We start from the raw sequence: 20,000 nt of genomic DNA, 5'->3' as shown, positions 1-20,000 counted from the left end.
AAAAATAAATGTCTTTAAAAATATTTTAGTATTTATTTGTAATTTTTTTTTTTTTTTTTTACAGTTTTTGAAAATGATGAAAGATTCAAAATCGGGATGAGCCAGAATCGCGTTTTGCATGTGAATCGATTTTTGAATGCACCTTTACTAAAATGTCCTTTTAAAAATGTATTGATATCATTTCTTCTTCTTCTTATTATTATTATTATTATTATTTTGACGATTATTGAAAATTAAGAAACATTTAGAATTGGGATGAACAATAATCGCGATTTGAATGTGAATCGATGTTTTGTGCACCTCTACTAAAAATGTCCTGTTTCGTTTTTATTTACGATTTTTGAAAATGATGAAATAGTTAGAATCCGAATTAACAAAAATCGTGATTCGGATGTGAATACATTTTTTTATACATTCAGACTAAAATGTCCTTAAAAAAAAGTATTTTAATAAAAAATAAAAAAATAAAAGTTTTTTTTTAGGATTTGTGAAAATTATAAAATGTTTACAATCGGGATGAACAAGAACCACAATTCAGATATGAATCGATTTTTTTATGCATTCAGACTGAAAACGTCCTTTAAAAAATTATTTAAAAAAAAAACAACTTATTTTTGTTGGGGTTTTTTTTACGATTTTTGAAAATTATGAAATATTTAGAATTGGGGTGAAAAAGAATTAATAATCATATGTGAATCAAATTTTTTATGCATCCAGACTGAAAACGTCATTTAAAAAATTTGATTTTAATAAAAAAACTTTTATTTTTTTAATTTTTTTTACACTTTTACAAAATTATGAAATTTAGAATCAGGATGAACAAGAATCACAATTCAGACGTGAATCAATTTAATTATGCATAAAGATGTCCTTTAAAAGATATTTTTTAATTAAAAAAACTTTTTTTGTCAATTTTTTTGACGATTTTTTTAAAAATTATGATGAACATAATTTGTAGAATCGGGATGAACAAGAATTGCAATTCGGATGTGAATCAATTTTTTTTATTCACCCAGACTAAAAACGTCCTTAAATTGTTTTTAAATAAAAAAACGTTTTTTTTTTTTACGATTTTTGGAAATTATGAAACATTTAGAATCGGGATGAACAAGAATCGTGATTCAGATGTAAAACGATTTTTTAATGCATCCCAATTTAAAACGTTCTATAAAAATTTATTTTAATTAAAAAATAAAAATGTTTAGTTATTTTTTTAACGATTTTTTATAATTATGAAATATTTAGAATCAGGATGAACAAGAATTGCAATTTGGAAGTGAATCGATGTTTTATGCATCCAGACTAAAAATTTCCTTTAAAAAAATAGATTTTAATAAAAAAAACTTTTATGTATTTATTTATTAATTTTTTTTACGATTTTTGAAAATTATGAAATATTTAGAATCGGGATGAACAACAATCGTGATTCAGATGTGGATCGATTTTTTTTAATGCATCCAGACTAAAAATGTCCTATAAAAAATGTATTTTTATAAAAAAAAACATGTTGTTTTTTTTTTGACGATTTTTTAAAATTATGAAATATATAGAATCGGGATGAACAAGAATCGCAATTCTGATGTGAATCGATTTTTTATGCATCCAGACTAAAAACGTGCTCTAAAAAAATAGATTTTAATAAAAAAACATTTTTTTTAAATGTTTTTTTTTTCAATTTTTGAAAATTATGAAATATTTAGAATGGGGATTAACAAGAATCGCAGTTCTGATGTGAATCGATTTTTTTATGCATCCAGACTAAAAACATCCTTTAAATTTTTTTTATATTAATAAGAACTTTTTTATTCTTTTTATGATTTTTGATAAATTATGTAAGATTTAGAACCGGGTGAACACGAATCGCGATTCGGATATGAATCAATCTTTTAATGCACCCTCATTGCAATACACTTTTGAAGGACAGTTTACATATGTTAACATTGTGTTTTACAGACGACAAAAGAGGACAAAAGAAACTTTTCTTCTGAAAAGTATTTTTATTTGTTGTCTTACAGTGGATGTCAGCAAACTACGCTAAACCATCTTTAAACCTTTTTATCCTAGCAAGATGCTAAAAGTAAAGTCTGTAAAACTTTCCGAGCTTAAAAACATACAAAATAACACTGTCTTACTCAACACTCGTTAAACGTCAAATGGATATTAATAATTAAGACTCTTACTGCTTAGCCTTGCCGTGACTCTTACTGCTTAGCTTGCCGTGACACCTCTTTGAAAGTTCATGTAATATTTTTGTTTTGATACAAACAGTATAACTACAAATGTTAGCATTATAAGTAGCGGTTAGCATTTCTGACCTTTTATATTGACGACCTGTCGCTGCTTTTCCTTGTTTTTCGTGGGTTCGCTCAGATTTGTGTGAAAGATATGAAACACATACTCAACCACAAACGGTTGCTATGGAAACGAGTGAGGCAGTTGGAATGCAGCGGCACAGAGTTGTTGTTTTGTCGTATGAAAGCGGGGTTGTGTTATTATTAGGCTTTGCTTTTGTCGGTGGTGTCTTGCTCTGTCACCTCGCCTCCGCCGCCAAAGCGCTGATTCAGCTCCGATGTCAACACCGAGCAGCAGGACTTCTGGAGCAAAGAGAAATAATCACAATTATTATATTATTTCTCTAAGAAGTGCTGCTTATGAAAAAAAGGTGCAACAATAACCACAAAATAAGTGGTCCTCATCTTTTAAAATCACGCCCCCAGGTGGACAAACATCTTTTTTCCACTTCCTTAATTGAGAAACTGATCATAATTAATTATTAAATCATCTGTGTGTGTCAACTAGCTAGCACTTTGTACAAACAAAAAGCTTATTCTACCTCAATTTGAGGAATCTAATCCACTCAGCAAGACACTTTTTTTACTGCAATAAAGAACACCAATCACTACCACAGGGGTGTCAAACAAAATAAAAAATAAAAAAAACAAATATATATATATATATATATATATATATATATATATATATATATATATATATATATATATATATATATATATATACATATATGTATATATATATATATATATATATATATACATATATGTATATATATGTGTGTGTGTGTATATATATATACATATATGTATATATATATATATATACACATACACACACATATATATATATATATATATGTATGTATATATATATACACACATATATACATATATGTATATATATATATATATATATATATATATATATATATATATATATATATGTATGTATATATATATATACACATATATACATACACATACATATATATGGTACACATATGTATGTATGCATATATATATATATATATATATATATATATACATATACATATACATATATATGGTACACATATGTATGTATGCATATATATATATATATATATATACATATACATATATGTACATATGTATATATATACACATATATATACACACACACACACACACACACACACACACACACACACACACACACACACACACACACACACTAAGTTGATCTCGAGATTTAAGCGTTAAAAAATGATAACAAAAAAAATGTAATATGACTTATTTTGAAAATTTTTATGACTGAGAGCCTTACGGACCAAATTTAGGGGAGCCCTGAAGTTTAAAAAAAGTGTACTAGTTTTAAAATTAAATCTATCAAAATGGCCCCTGCATGTTTTAATGTTTCCGTATGCGGCCCCTTAGTGCTTTAGAGCAGTGTTTCTTACATGTTTTCACCAAGTTCCACCATAATAACCAACAGTAGATCACAGTAGCCTAGTAGGCCTGAGTATTCATTAAAACTGTTCACCAAGTACTGCCATAATAACCAACAGTAGAACACAGTAGCGTAGTAGGCCTGAGTATTCATTGAAACCAAGGCAGAGTTTTAAGTATATTTTAAGATTGTGGTCACTGTAACATTACACACAGTTTGAACAGTAACACTGAGTGGGAATATTTATTTTAGTGGTTCTTTGGCGTACCACTCGTGGTTCCCCAATTTGAGAATCACTGCTTTACATGTTCCAGATTGAAAGGATGAGATCCATCCATTCTCACCTTCTCGTCCGTGGCCTGTCTGCGAGCCTCAAACAGAAGCTCCAGCAGAGCGAAGAGGAGGCCGACGCCCAGCCCCAGGCCGAGGAGCAAGAAGAGGCCCCGCAGGTCGTGAGGGTGAAGGCTGTCCGAGTCAGGGGCCCCGTCATCGCCCGCGCAGCTGCTGGCCCACCACTTGTCTTGCAGGAAGGTCAGCTCGCCAGACTCGCTGAGCTGCAGGACGGCCATGCTGAGGTTCCTCACCATGGGGGACCCTGCACAAGGAAGGAGATCTGGAGCTTCTGGCAGAGGGGTCCGGTAGAGCACTCACCCTGGCGTGCGGCGATGCTGTAGGCCCTCATGGCGACCACCTCCCGCGAGTGCCTCAGGTTGCAGTCGCGAGCCACGGCGAGGCGCAAGGACGCCGCCTCGCCGATGAAGGCGAAGTTTCCCTCCTGAGCACGGCGAATGCCTTCCTCCATGTTGGCCACCTTGCTCTTCTTGCGCTCCATGTGCTGGTAGATGCGGCGGTAGACGGCGTTGTTGGAGTTCTGCAATAACAAACCACTTTTTTCTTTGAAACATGGCCATGGCGGCCAGCTCCAGACTTCTGCCACCCAGGGATGACAAACAAAAGCCATGTTGTTGTTGTTGTTGGTTTTTTTTTGAGGTTAGATGGAATTTAAAGCAGCTTTTTGTTTATTGGATTTTTGACATGTACAGTGCAGAAATACCATTGAACACATGTCAAACGCTCATCAAGTAACCCACAAAAATGATGTATTAAATAAAATAAATTATAGTTTTCATTTTCAAATCAAATACAAGTTGTAGATTTAGTTTTTTTTACCTTTAGGGATCCAGAAGGGTCTCAGTCATAACAATTTTCAAAATAATTCTTTTTTTTTTTCAACGCTTACATTCTAGATCAACTTCAGATCCATCGATTTTGTAAAAAAAAAAAAAGAATTGAAAAAACAATAATTATATATATATATATATATATATATATATATATATATATATATATATATTGTGTACACTTTTTTGTTCAAGAAAATGTTTTTGATGGCAAAACCACAAAATATGCAAAAAGTTTACCCTCAAAAATGTTCAAAGTGGAATAATTGATGCGAAGTAACTTAAATAGGTCAATAATTTATAACATTGATTTTGATTCATTATTATTTTTTTGAGAAATGACAATACAAAAAAAATATCTTAGGGATTCATAATGGTTCCACTCATAAAAGTGTTGAATAGTAGTAAAACATTTGTTTTACTTTTTACTTTCAACTAAAATCAACTTCAGATCTATCTGTCGATTATTATAATTTTTTTTAACGTATTTTTGATTTTTGTCATTTTTGTCTAAGAAAACTATCTTTTTAATGGCAAAAACAAAAAATAAAGCAATATTTTCCTTAAAATGTTTTCAAAGTAGAATAATTCAAGTGAAGTAACTGGAGCCTTAAATAGGTCAATAATTCACAACATTTGTTTTTGATTCATCATCATTTCTTTTAGCAATGACAGTTTAAAAAAAATCCCACCAAAACTCTGAGATCCAAAAGGGTCCCACTCCTAAAGGTGTTAAAAAGAAGTCATACATTATTTTTATTTTATTTTATTACTTTCAACCTGTAAATCTCTAGATCAAATTCGGTCTGTCAATTTTAAGTTTTTATAATTTTTTCATGTTTATTTTCCCATCCATCCATTTTCTACCGCTTGTCAGATATTTGGGGTTGCGGGGGATGCTGGAGCCTATCTCAGCTGCATTCGGGCGGAAGGCGCCCTAGACAAGTCGCCATCTCATCGCAGATGGTTTTTGTTTTGTTTTAATGGCCTTTTTGTAACAGAAAACTTTATTTTATGGCAAACACACAACATTTGCAATATTTTCCCAAATGTTTGATGTGAATTACTTGGAGCCTTCAATTGGTTATTTTTCTAACAAGACTGATTTTGATGTATAATTATTTTTGAGTAATTACAGTTTTAAAGTCTGCATGGCAGCTTTGTGTTATTGGTGTCAACATTGCAACTTTGTCTTTGTCTGTTAGCTCTTTTATTCCGCTTGTGATGTTTTGTTTGTAATTTTATTTTTTAAACAGACTGTTAAAAAATGAGCTGCATGCCACAAATGGCACCACGAGCCGCACTTTAGACACCCTTGGTCTGTGACTTTATAAATTATGAACCCACCTTGAAGAAGAGCATTGTGGAGCCGCTATCGACTGTTCCATATTCAATCAAGTCCTGGTCGGCCAAGTCCTCGAAGGTCTTGATGGACATGTGCTTGTTGGTGTCGTGCGTGGAGGAGTTCAAGTTGGCAAAGTAGCAGGCCAGCACCACCACCACAAATATCCACCAGATGGCGCTCACCACCTTTCCACCCACTGCTTTAGGATGAGGACCAGCTCCTAACCAAGTAACACATTCATAATTCTATTAGGATTATCATGAAAATCTGGGTAATGATAATCATTAGCATATCGGTAATGATAATCATTAACATATTGATAATGATAATCAACATCGTTCATGATAATCATTAGCATATTTGTAATGATAACTAACATATTAATAATTAATGATAATCATTAACATATTGGTAATGATAATCAATAACATTTTGAAAATGATGATCATTAACATCTTGATAATGATGATCATTATTATATTTGAAATTATTATAATTAACATACTAATCACATATTGTACACAATGTAATGATAATCATTAACATTTTGATAATGCAAATCATTAACATATTTGTAAAAATAATCGTTGACATTTCAATAATCAAAGATAGCTGTGAACATGATGGTAATGATAATCAATAACATTTTGATAATGATGATAATTAACATATTTGTAATTATAATAAACATAATATTGATAATCATTAACATTAATAATGATCATCACTAACATTTTGATACTCATTATCATTAACATATTTGTAATGATAACAATTAACATATTAATTGATGATAATCATTAACATTTTTATAATGATGATCACTATCATTTTGATACTGATTATCATTAACATATTTGTAAAAATAACAATTAACATATTAAATAATGATAATCAATAACATTTTATAATGATGATCACTAACATTTTGATAATGATGATCATAATATATGAAATGATTATAATTAACATACTAATGAATGATAATCAATAACAAATTGTAATAATAATCATTAACATTTTGAAAATGCAAATCATTAACATATTTGTAATAATAATCATTGACATGTCATGGGTGCAGTGTGAGCTGGGCGGCAGCCGAAGGCAGGGCACTTGGCGGTCCGATCCTCGGCTACAGAAGCTAACTCTTGGGATGTGGAACGTCACCTCGCTAGGGGGGAAGGAGCCTGAGCTAGTGCGCGAGGTCGAGAAGTTTCGGCTAGATATAGTCGGACTCACTTCGACGCACAGCAAGGGCTCTCGAACCAGTTCTCTCGAGAGGGGTTGGACTCTCTTCCACTCTGGCGTTGCCGGCAGTGAGAGGTGACGGGCTGGGGTGGCAATTCTTGTTGCCCCCCGGCTCAGAGACTGCACGTTGGCGTTCAACCTGGTGGACGAAAGTGTAGCTTTTCCCCGCCTTCGGGTGGGGGGACGGGTCCTGACTGTGGTTTGCGCTTACGCGCCAAGTGGCAGCTCAGAGTACCCACCCTTTTTGGATTCACTCGAGGGGGTACTTGGGGAGTTCAACGCTCATGTTAGCAACGACAGTGAAACCTGGAGAGGCGTGCTTGGGAAGAATGCCCGCCCGGATCTGAACCCGAGTGGTGTTTTGTTATTGGACTTTTGTGCCCGTCACGGATTGTCCATAATGAACACCATGTTCAAACATAAGGGTGTCCATATGTGCACTTGGCACTAGGACACCCTAGGCCGCGGTTCCATGATCGACTTTGTAGTTGTGTCATCGGATTTAAGGCCTCATGTTTTGGACACTCGGGTGAAGAGAGGGGCGGAGCTTTCTACCGATCACCACCTGGTGGTGAGTTGGCTGTGATGATGGGGGTGGATGCCGGACAGACCTGGCAGGCCAAAACGCATTGTGAGGGTCTGTTGGGAACATCTAGCAGAGTCTCCTGTCAGAGAGAGTTTCAATTCCCACCTCCGCAAGAACTTTGAACATGTCACGAGGGAGGTGCTGGACATTGAGTCCGAGTGGACCATGTTCCGCACCTCTTTTGTCGAGGCGGCTGATTGGAGCTGTGACCGCAGGGTAGTTGGTGCCTGTCGTGGCGGTAATCCTAGAACCCGTTGGTGGACAACGGCTGTGAGGGATGCCGTCAAGCTGAAAAAGGAGTCCTATTGGGTTCTTTTGGCTCATAGGACTCCTGAGGCAGCGGACGGGTACCAACAGGCCAAGCGGTGAGCGGCTTCAGCGGTCGCGGAGGCAAAAACTCGGACCTGGGAGGAGTTCGGGGATGCCATGGAAAAAGACTTCCGGACGGCTTCGAAGCGATTCTGGACCAACATCCGCCGCCTCAGGAAGGGGAAGCAGTGTACTATCAACACTGTGTACGGTGAGGATGGTGTTCTGCTGACCTCGACTGCGGATGTTGTTTATCGGTGGAGGGAATACTTCGAAGACTTCCTCAATCCCACCAACACGTCTTCCTATGAGGAAGCAGTGCCTGGGGAATCTGTGGTGGGCTCTCCTATTTCTGGGGATGAGGTTGCTGAGGTAGTTAAAAAGCTCCTCGGTGGCAAGGCCCCGGGGGGAGATGAGACCCGCCCGGAGTTCTTTAAGGCTCTGGATGCTGTGGGGCTGTCTTGGTTGACAAGACTCTGCAGCATCGCGTGGACATCGGGGGCGGTACCTATGGATTGGCAGACCGGGGTGGTGGTTCCTCTCTTTAAGAAGGGGAACCGGAGGGTGTGTTCTAACTATTGTGGGATCACACTCCTCAGCCTTCCCGATCAGGTCTATTCAGGTGTACTAGAGAGGAGGTTACGCCGGATAGTCGAACCTCGGATTCAGGAGGAACAGTGTGGTTTTCGCCCTGGTCGTGGAACTGTGGACCAGCTCTATACTCTCGGCAGGTTCCTTGAGGGTGCATGGGAGTTTGCCCAACAAGTCTACATGTGCTTTGTGGACTTGAAGAAGGCATTCCACCGTGTCCCTCGGGAAGTCCTGTGGGGAGTGCTCAGAGAGTATGGGGTATCGGACTGTCTGATTGTGGCGGTCCGCTCCCTGTATGATCAGTGTCAGAGCTTGGTCCGTATTGCCGGCAGTAAGTCGGACACGTTTCCAGTGAGGGTTGGACTCCGCCAAGGCTGCCCTTTGTCACCGATTCTGTTCATAACTTTTATGGACAGAATTTCTAGGCGCAGTCAAGGCGTTGAGGGGATCCGGTTTGGTGGCTGCAGGATTAGGTCTCTGCTTTTTGCAGATGGTGTGGTCCTGATGGCTTCATCTGGCCAGGATCTTCAGCTCTCACTGGATCGGTTCGCAGCTGAGCGTGAAGCGACTGGGATGAGAATCAGCACCTCCAAGTCCGAGTCCATCGTTCTCGCCCGGAAAAGGGTGGAGTGCCATCTCCGGGTTGCGGAGGAGACCCTTCCCAAGTGGAGGAGTTCAAGTACCTCGGAGTCTTGTTCACGAGTGAGGGAAGAGTTGATCGTGAAATCGGCAGACGGATCGGTGCGGCGTCTTCAGTAATGCGGACGCTGTATCGATCCGTTGTGGTGAAGAAGGAGCTGAGCCGGAAGGCAAAGCTCTCAATTTACCGGTCGATTTACGTTCCCATCCTCACCTATGGTCATGAGCTTTGGGTTATGACCGAAAGGACAAGATCACGGGTACAAGCGGCCGAAATGAGTTTCCTCCGTCGGGTGGTGGGGCTCTCCCTTAGAGATAGGTTGAAAAGCTCTGTCATCCGGGGGAAGCTCAAAGTAAAGCCGCTGCTCCTCCACATCGAGAGGAGCCAGATGAGGTGGTTCGGGCATCTGCTCAGGATGCCACCCGAACGCCTCCCTAGGGCATGTCCGACCGGTAGGAGGCCACGGGGAAGACACAGGACACGTTGGGAAGACTATGTCTCCCGGCTGGCCTGGGAACGCCTCGGGATCCCCCGGGAAGAGCTGGACGAAGTGGCTGGGGAGAGGGAAGTCTGGGTTTCCCTGCTTAGACTGCTGCCCCCGCGAGCTGACCTCGGATAAGCGGAAGAAGATGGATGGATGGGATGGATGGATGGATGGATGTTTTGGACACTCGGGTGAAGAGAGGGGCAGAGCTTTCTACCGATCACCACCTGGTGGTGAGCTGGCTCCGATGGTGGGGTGGATGCTGGACAGACCTGGCAGGCCCAAACTCATTGTGAGGGTCTGCTGTGAACGCCTAACAGAGTCTCCTGTCAGAGAGAGTTTCAATTCCCACCTCCAGAAGAACTTTGAACATGTCACGAGGGAGGTGCTGGAAATTGAGCCCGAGTGGACCATGTTCCGTGCCTCTATTGTCGAGGCGGCTGATTGAAGTTGTGGCCGCAAGGTGGTTGGTGCCTGTCGTGGCGGTAATCCTAGAACCCACTGGTGGACACCAGCAGTGAGGGATGCCGTCAAGCTGAAGAAAGAGTCCTATCGGGTCCCTTTGGCTCATAGGACTCTAGAGGCAGCGGACAGGTACCGACAGGCCAAGCAAAGTGCGGGTTCAGCGGTCCCGGAGGCAAAAACTCGGACATAATGGGAGGAGTTTGGGGAAGCCATGGAAAACGACTTCCGGACGGCTTCGAAGCGATTCTGGGGGTGGAAGCAGTGCACTGTCACCACCGTGTATGGTGAGGATGGTGTGCTGCTGACCTCTACTGCGGCTGTTGTGGATCGGTGGAGGGAATACTTCGAAGACCTCCTCAATCCCACCAACACGTCTTCCTATGAGGAAGCAGTGCCTGGGGCATCTGTGGTGGGCTCTCTTAATTCTGGGGCTCAGGTTGCCGAGGTAGTTAAAAAGCTCCTCTGTGGCAAGGCCCCGGGGGTGGATGAGACCCGCCTGGAGTTCCTTAAGGCTCTGGATGCTGTGAGGCTGTCTTGGTTGACAAGACTCTGCAACATCGCGTGGACATTGGGGGCGGTACCTCTGGATTGGCAGATCGGTTTGGTGGTTCCTCTCTTTAAGAAGGGGAACCGGAGGGTGTGTTCCAACTATCGTGGGATCACACTCCTCAGCCTTCCCGGTAAGGTCTATTCATGTGTACTGGAGAGGAGGCTACGCCGGATAGTTGAACCTCGGATCCAGGAGGAACAGTGTGGTTTTCGTCCTCGTTGTGGAACGGTAGACCAGCTCTATACTCTCGGCAGGGTCCTTGAAGGTGCATGGGAGTTTGCCTAACAATGTCTACATGTGCTTTGTGGACTTGGAGAAGGCATTCGACCGTGTCCCCTGGGATGTTCTGTGGGGAGTGCTCAGAGAGTATAAGGTATGGGACTGTCTGATTGTGGCGGTCCGCTCCCTGTATGATCAGTGTCAGAGCTTGGTCCGCATTGCCGGCAGTAAGTCGGACCCCTTTCCAGTGAGGGTTGGACTCCGCCAAGGGTGCCCTTTGTCACTGATTCTGTTCATAACTTTTATGGATAGAATTTCTAGGCGCAGTCAGGGCGTTGAGGGGATCCGGTTTGGTGGCTGCAGGATTAGGTCTCTGCTTTTTGCAGATGATGTGGTCCTGATGGCTTCAACGGGACATGATCTTCAACTCTCATTGGATCGGTTCGCAGTCGAGTGGGAAGCGACTGGGATGAGAACCAGCACCTCCAAGTCCGAGTCCATGGTTCTCTGGGAAAGGGTGGAGTGCCACCTCCCGGTTGGGTAGGAGATCTTTCCCCAAGTGGAGGAGTTCAAGTACCTAGGAGTCTTGTTCAGGAGTGAGGGAAGAGTGGATCGTGAGATCGACAGGAGGATCGGTGTGGCGTCTTCAGTAATGCGGACGCTGTATCGATCCGTTGTGGTGAAGAAGGAGCTGAGCCGGAAGGCAAAGCTCTCAATTTACCGGTCGATTTACGTTCCCATCCTCACCTATGGTCATGAGCTTTGGGTTATGACCGAAAGGACAAGATCACTGGTACAAGCGGCCGAAATGAGTTCATTCCGCCGGGTGGCAGGTCTCTCCCTTAGAGATAGGGTAAGAAGCTCTGTCATCCGGGAGGACCTCAGAGTAAAGCCGCTGCTCCTCCACATTGAGAGGAGCCAGATGAGGTGGTTCGGGCATCTGCTCAAGATGCCACCCGAACGCCTCCCTAGGGAGGTATTTAGGGCACGTCCGACCGGCAGGAGGCCACGGGGAAGACCCAGGACACGTTGGGAAGACTATGTCTCCCGGCTGGCCTGGGAACGCCTCGGGATCCCAAGGGAGGAGCTGGATGAAATGGCTGGGGAGAGGGAAGTCTGGGCTTCTCTGCTTAGGCTGCTGCCCCCTCGACCCGACCTCGGATAAGCGGAAGAAAATGGATGGATGGACGAACATGTTGGTAATGATAGTCATGAACACCTGGCATAACATTATCATATTAATCATGAACATATTGGTAATACAAATATTTAACAAATTGGTAATGATAATCATTAACATTTTGGTAATGATAATGATATACATTGTGGTATGATAATCATTGATATTATGGTAATGATGATCATTAACATTTTGGTAATTATAATCATTAACATTATGGTAGTGATAATGACTATGAACATAATGATAATCGTGAACATATTGTTAGTGATAATCATGAACAGGACCGTGACAAAAATTTACGCATTAGTAATTATAATTATTATGAACATTTTGGTTGATAATCGTGTTCATATCGGTAACGATTATAATTAACATAAATAATGATAATCATGAACATGTTGGTAACAACAATGATGACCATATAGGTAATGATAATTATTAACACTGGTAATGATAACAATGAACATGTTGGTAACGATAATTGTGAACGTATTGATAAGGGTAACAACTATGAAAATGTTGGGGACGGCGTGGTGAAGTTGGGAGAGTGGCCGTGCCAGCAACCTGAGGGTTCCTGGTTCGATCCCCACCTTCTACCAACCTCGTCACATCCGTTGTGTCCTTGAGCAAGACACTTCACCCTTGCTCCTGATGGGACGTGGTTAGGGCCTTGCATGGCAGCTCCCGCCATCAGTGTGTGAATGTGTGTGTGAATGTGGAAATAGTGTCAAAGCGCTTTGAGTACCTTGAAGGTAGAAAAGCGCTATACAAGTATAACCCATTTACCAATTAGGTACAAATAATCATGAACATATCGATAATCATGACGAAAATGTTGGTAATGATAATCATTAACCCTGGAAATGATAATTGTGAACATATTGTTAGTGATAATCATGAACATGTTGGTGACTAAAATAAGCACACTGGTAATGATGATAACTATGAAAACGTTGATAATGATAATCATTAACATCAATAATAATAAAGATGACCATGTTGCCAATGATAATCATAAACATATTGTTAAGTTCTCAACTCTTTCACTTCCAACACCACACCGATATTGGAGCCTTGAGTAATGGCTGATACTGATATCGAACCAATACGATTTCACACCTGATTTGAGCTAATCTTAATTTTTCATGTCATAAAGATATGTTTGATAACTGTATGCTTAGTGCAAACCGTTTGTGGAAGACACTTTTCCATTCCCGCGTCCTTCGTGTGGAAGCTAAAGTGTTACCTGGAAGCAGCGGGACTGTGGCTTTAAGAATGCTGACAATGTTCCCAAAGAGCAAAAAAAGTAAGTGTGTGTGCAAGTGTGTACGTGCGTGTGTGTTTGTGTGTGTGTGTGTGTGTGAGTCCAGCTGGTTGCTAGGTTACCTTGCAGGGTGAGCGCTCCAATGATGTACCAGTAGCTGTGGAACAGAGTAAACGTGTGCTCGTCCGTCTCAGGCTTGGCCCACTCAGTCGGACTGATCCTGTACAGTCCAGGGAACAAAAACACGGACAAGGTTCACTTTTGGGGTTTTCTTTAGTCCAGGACAATTCTGCTCTGTCCGGACGCAGCGCCTCTCTTTCAGTTGGGTTTTCGTAAGTCATTGAAATTATCGTACGGCCAAACATCGAACAACTAACTAGTCAAAGCCCCCAGACAAAGACTTTGTTGCTGACTCAATAATAATTTGTATTACTATGGAGGTTAATTTGTGTCTTTATTACGAAAGCGTTTGTTCACACTGAATTACATAACTGAATTTTTTGTGTTTGGATTTTGTTAACTGAATTTTTCGACATCAAAATTATGCCAATAATTTCAATTTAAAAACATGGTTAGCAAAATGCGTGAGTATTAAAATTCAGTGACAAAAAAATTCTGTGTAAAAAAATTAAATGTAAAAATATTCAGTGTATAAAGATACGGTGTATAAAAATGAAATGTAAAAAAAATCAATGTAAAAAAATTCTGTGTATAACATTTTGTGTCAAAAAATGGGTGGATACAAATTAAATGTAAATACATTTGGTGTAAACAAATTCAGTCTGTAAAAATTAAATGTAAAAAATTCATTGTATAAAAAAATTCAATGTAAATAAATTTGGTGTAAAAAATTCAGTGTATAAAAATTAAATGCAAAACAATTAAGTGTAAAAAAATTCAATGTGAAAAGAAATCAGTGTCATAGATTCAGTGTATAAAGATGCAGTGTCGAAAAATTCTGAGCTGAAAAATTCAGCATAAAAAAATTAATTGTAAAAAAGATTCAGTGTCGAAAAATTCAGTCTGAAAAAAATGTGTGTTAAAAAATTAAGTGTATAAAATGTTGTCTAAAAAAATCTGTGTATAAAGATGCAGTGTAAAAAATTCAGTGTATAAAAATTTAATGTGAATAAATTTGGTGTAAAAAAATTCGGTATCTAAAAATTCAGTGAATAATAATTCAATGCAAAACAATTAAATGCAAATAAATTCAGTGTAAAAAAGATTTGGTGTCAAAAATTCAGTCTAAAAAACGTGTAAAAAAATTAATTAATTAATTTTTTTTACACCAAATGTATTTACATTGAATTTTTGTACACTGAATTTTTTACACTGCATAAAGATGCAGTGTAAAATTAAGTTTAAAAAAATGAGTGTTAAAAAAATTTGGTGTCGAAAAATTCAGTGCTTCAAAAAGCAAGACTCGCTTCCGGTAAATTAAGACTCAAGTTACGATCTTGTCTCAGAAGCAGCCAATGAGGTGTCAAGTTTGAAATCACGTGACACGGGTCTTACAAAACAGCATAAAAAAGGCAGTTACTAGACTGCACTTAATAATACATTGGCATAATACAACATAATGTTGTATTATGGTGGGCTGGATATTCTCAAACTACAGAAATGATTCCAATGGTTAGAATCTGCAGGTTAGAGCGACACTGAATTTTTATATTCTTAAACACTTTTTGCTAACAAATTTGTTTCAATGAAATTGTCAGCATGATTTGAAAAAATACAGTTCACAAAATGTAAAAGCAAATAAAAGCTTTTGAAATATTGACACAAATGAACCTCTATATATTACTACTGTTGGTTATGGTTTGAATTGTACAATTACCATATTTGCTGTGTGTACATTTGAACTTATATGTTCTTTAATTATATATTTTTTAATTACTTTGTGGAGGACCTGATGTTGCTATCATTAAAATAATGAACCCTAAACGTGCCAACTTCCCTGGTTTTGGGTTTTGTAGTATACACAGTCGTTGTCTGTGTAGATCCACCCATTTATTCAGGAGTGCTAGCTTGCTGTTAGCTATTGTATCCTCCTACGGTGTGTAGTGAAGCATGTTTAGCTATTTTATGATACTTGTAAGAAACTTACTTTATTCATCGCCATGGAGGCCAGGATTAGTGACACTACCAACTGCGAATGGGCGTTAGCCGCTAGCTAGCTAATGGCTAACAAGACCAAGAGCTAAGCACCTCTTGCAGAGCGACGCTTTAGTGTTTATATCTTCAACTGTATTGTTTGTTTCTAAGCCTAAATGTGTTCATTCTTTTTTTTTTATATATCTCCACACAGTTTCTGCTTGTAAGTACTCGGTGTGTGTGTTGCCTAACATGCGCGTCTGCTCGTTTTACCAGCAATGTCATGTCTGCTAAAAAAAAAAAAAAAAAGTACAGGTATTTTTCAGGAGCAGTATAGTACCGTTTTTAGTTCATTAGTACCGTAGTACTTTATTAGTACTGGAAAAATTGCAGACGCTAAATTTGCAGAGACTCACAACTGGGAATTGGCTCTCATTGTTCACTTTTTCAGAGCCATTCAAAAGACCCGATTCGTTAGCGAATGTCACATCTCCAGACAGTAGGCGTTTAAAGTGAGAAATTATATTTTTTTATGGGCTACATTGCATATCATAGACATACGTTAGCCTGTTTTTCAACACACCTGCCCATCAGGAACACGCAGACGCCAGTTAGCAGGAACGCGAGGAGGACGCCCACCCACATCTGCGTGGAGAAAGGCGCCAGGAGGCTGAACGTGTCGTCATCGTTGGCCACACCTTTGTGGAGGATGAAACCGATTCCAGTCTGCATGAAGGGCGTGGTCATGTCCACGTACTGCTCCCGGATGGCAGTGAGTGTCAGCGGCGCCACAGCCAGGTCAGCATCCTGATGGAGGGAACTCATCAGTGGTGCCCAAACCTTTTCCACTAAGGGCCACAGGCTGACAACTGAAGGAAGCAGGGGCCATTTTGGTAGTTTTCACTTTCAAAACCAGTACAAAATATGGATTTTATTTTTTAAAGAACTACAAAATGCAATTTAAATAGAAAGTTCATGTGAATGCTGAAAAGCCAAAGCCTAACTGAAACGCTAACAGTTAGCACGCTTGCTATATACCAAAATATGACTGAGATAAATACCTACAAAATTAGCTAAAAAATAAATAAAAAGTTAGCATACTAACAATGGCATGCTTACAGTTTGCATTAGCAAAATACCAAAATATATGACACTGAGGTGTATACCTACTATATTAGCTAAAAAAGCTAGCATGTTAATGTTAGTGTGCTAAAATGCTAACTGTAACTTGTTTCAAGTACCAAAATATATTACTCCGAGATGTGTAATTTAAAAAAAAAAAAAGCTCGTCTGCTAATGTTAAACATGCATCAAGTACCAAAATATAACTGAAGTGGATACCTACAAAATTAGCTAAAAAAAAATAAAAAAGTTAGCATACTAACAATAGCATGCTTATAGTGAGCATTAGTGAAATACAATAAAATATATGACACTGAGGTGTATCAATCTGTTGTGGTGAAGCTGAGCCGGAAGGCATCGCTAGGCGACATCATACGCAAATACGGTGTTAGCTTTCATTGTTATGCTGATGACACCCAACTCTACATGCCTCTAAAGCTGACCAACACGCCGGATTGTAGTCAGCTGGAGGCGTGTTTTAATGAAATTAAACAATGGATGTCCGCTAACTTCTTGCAACTCAACGCCAAGAAAACGGAAATGCTGATTATCGGTCCTGCTAAACACCGACATTTATTTAATAATACCACCTTAACATTTGACAACCAAACAATTACACAAGGCGAATCAGTAAAGAATCTGGGTATTATCTTTGACCCAACTCTCTCGTTTGAATCACACATTAAGAGTGTTACTAAAACGGGCTTCTTTCATCTCCGTAATATCGCTAAAATTCGTTCTATTTTATCCACTAGCGACGCTGAGATCATTATTCATGCGTTCGTTACGTCTCGTCTCGACTACTGTAACGTATTATTTTCGGGTCTCCCTATGTCTAGCATTCAAAGATTACAATTGGTACAAAATGCGGCTGCTAGACTTTTGACTAGAACAAGAAAGTTTGATCATATTACGCCTATACTGGCTCACCTGCACTGGCTTCCTGTGCACTTAAGATGTGACTTTAAGGTTTTACTACTTACGTATAAAATACTACACGGTCTAGCTCCGTCCTATCTTGTCGATTGTATTGTACCATATGTCCCGGCAAGAAATCTACGTTCAAAGAACTCCGGCTTATTAGTGATTCCCAGAGCCCAAAAAAAGTCTGCGGGCTATAGAGCGTTTTATATTCGGGCTCCAGTACTATGGAATGCCCTCCCGGTAACAATTAGAGATGCTACCTCAGTAGAAGCATTTAAGTCCCATCTTAAAACTCATTTGTATACTCTAGCCTTTAAATAGACCCCCCTTTTAGACCAGTTGATCTGCCGTTTCTTTTCTTTTCTCCTCTGCTCCCCTCTTCCTTGTGGAGGGGGGGGCACAGGTCCGGTGGCCATGGATGAAGTACTGGCTGTCCAGAGTCGGGACCCGGGGTGGACCGCTCGCCTGTGCATCGGCTGGGAACATCTCTGCGCTGCTGACCCGTCTCCGCTCGGGATGGTGTCCTGCTGGCCCCACTATGGACTGGACTCTTACTATTATGTTGGATCCACTATGGACTGGACTCTCACAATATTATGTCAGACCCACTCGACATCCATTGCATTCGGTCTCACCTAGAGGGGGTGGGGGGTTACCCACATATGCGGTCCTCTCCAAGGTTTCTCATAGTCATTCACATCGACGTCCCACTGGGGTGAGTTTTTCCTTGCCCTTATGTGGGCTTTGTACCGAGGATGTCGTTGTGGCTTGTGCAGCCCTTTGAGACACTTGTGATTTAGGGCTATATAAATAAACATTGATTGATTGATTGAATTTACCGGTCGATCTACGTTCCCATCCTCACCTATGGTCATGAGCTTTGGGTCATGACCGAAAGGACAAGATCACGGGTACAAGCGGCCGAAATTAGTTTCCTCCGCCGGGTGGCGGGGCTCTCCCTTAGAGATAGGGTGAGAAGCTCTGTCATCCGGGAGGAGCTCAAAGTAAAGCCGCTGTTCTCCACATCGAGAGGAACCAGATGAGGTGGTTCGAGCATCTGGTCAGGATGCCATCTGAACGCCTCCCTAGGGAGATGTTTCGGGCACGTCCGACCGGTAGGAGGCCACGGAAAGACCCAGGACACGTTGGGAAGACTATGTCTCCCGGCTGGCGTGGGAACGCCTCGGGATCCCCCGGGAGGAGCTGGACGAAGTGGCTGGGGAGAGGGAAGTCTGGGCTTCCCTGCTTAGGCTGCTTACCCCGCGACCCGACTTTGGATAAGCGGAAGAAGATGTATACCTACTAAATTAGCTTAAAAAAAAGCTAGCTAATGTTAGTGTGCTAAAATGCTAACTGTGACCTGCGTTGAGTACCAAAATATATTACTCCAAGATGTGTTATTTGTTCAAAATGCTAGTCTGCTAACGTTAACATGCATCAAGTACCAAAATATGACTGAGGTGAATACAGGTACCTACAAACTTAGCTACAAAAAAAAAAGTTACATACTAACAATAGCATGCTTACAGTTAGCATTAGTGAAATACCAAAACATATGACACTGAGGTGTATACCTACTAAATTAGCTTAAAAAATCGAGCATGCTAATGTTAGCGTGCTAAAATACTAACTGTGACCTGTGTCAAGTAACAAAATATATTACTCCGAGAAGTGTAATTTGTTCAAAATGCTAGCCTGCTCATGTTAACATGTGTCAAGTACCAAAATATGACTGCGGTAAATACCTACAAAACTAGCTAAAAAAAAAGTTAGCATACTAACAATAGCATGCTTACAATTAGCATTAGTGAAATACTAAAATATATGATACTGAGGTGTAAACCTGTTGAATTAGCTTTTAAAAAGCTAGCACACTACTGTTAGCGTGCTAAAATGTTTACTGTAACCTGTGTCAAGTATCAAAACATGTATTCTGAGTTGTGTAATTTGTTTAAAATGCGAGCCTGCTAGTGTTAACATGCATCAAGCCTCAAAATATGACTTTGGTGTATACCTACCAAATTAGCTACTACTATACTAACAGTTAGCAAAAAGTTAGTAAAATACCAAAA

The 20,000-nt window shown here is 40.0% G+C and overlaps 1 protein-coding gene across 2 annotated transcripts in view; it reads right to left on the bottom strand.

The window, feature by feature from the left end:
• Positions 1 to 1,977: 1,977 nt before the first annotated feature.
• LOC133624424 (glutamate receptor U1) overlaps positions 1,978 to 20,000 on the bottom strand; it is a 37,222-nt gene continuing 19,199 nt past the window's right edge. For both annotated transcript variants that reach the window (XM_061987965.1, XM_061987974.1), the window contains exons 5-10: positions 16,466 to 16,689; positions 13,911 to 14,008; positions 6,252 to 6,469; positions 4,375 to 4,594; positions 4,068 to 4,318; positions 1,978 to 2,594 (exon numbers count right to left, since the gene is read on the bottom strand). In XM_061987965.1, the coding sequence (XP_061843949.1) occupies positions 2,496 to 2,594; positions 4,068 to 4,318; positions 4,375 to 4,594; positions 6,252 to 6,469; positions 13,911 to 14,008; positions 16,466 to 16,689 (1,110 nt within the window). In that variant the 3' untranslated portion in view covers positions 1,978 to 2,495. The remainder of the gene's footprint in view (positions 2,595 to 4,067; positions 4,319 to 4,374; positions 4,595 to 6,251; positions 6,470 to 13,910; positions 14,009 to 16,465; positions 16,690 to 20,000) is intronic.

This window comes from Nerophis lumbriciformis, linkage group LG01 (assembly GCF_033978685.3).
Source record: "Nerophis lumbriciformis linkage group LG01, RoL_Nlum_v2.1, whole genome shotgun sequence".
In the NCBI taxonomy this organism is placed as follows: domain Eukaryota; kingdom Metazoa; phylum Chordata; class Actinopteri; order Syngnathiformes; family Syngnathidae; genus Nerophis; species Nerophis lumbriciformis.
The sequence above is the reverse complement of the archived record's forward strand: the minus strand, read 5'-3'. Positions and strand labels throughout refer to the sequence as shown.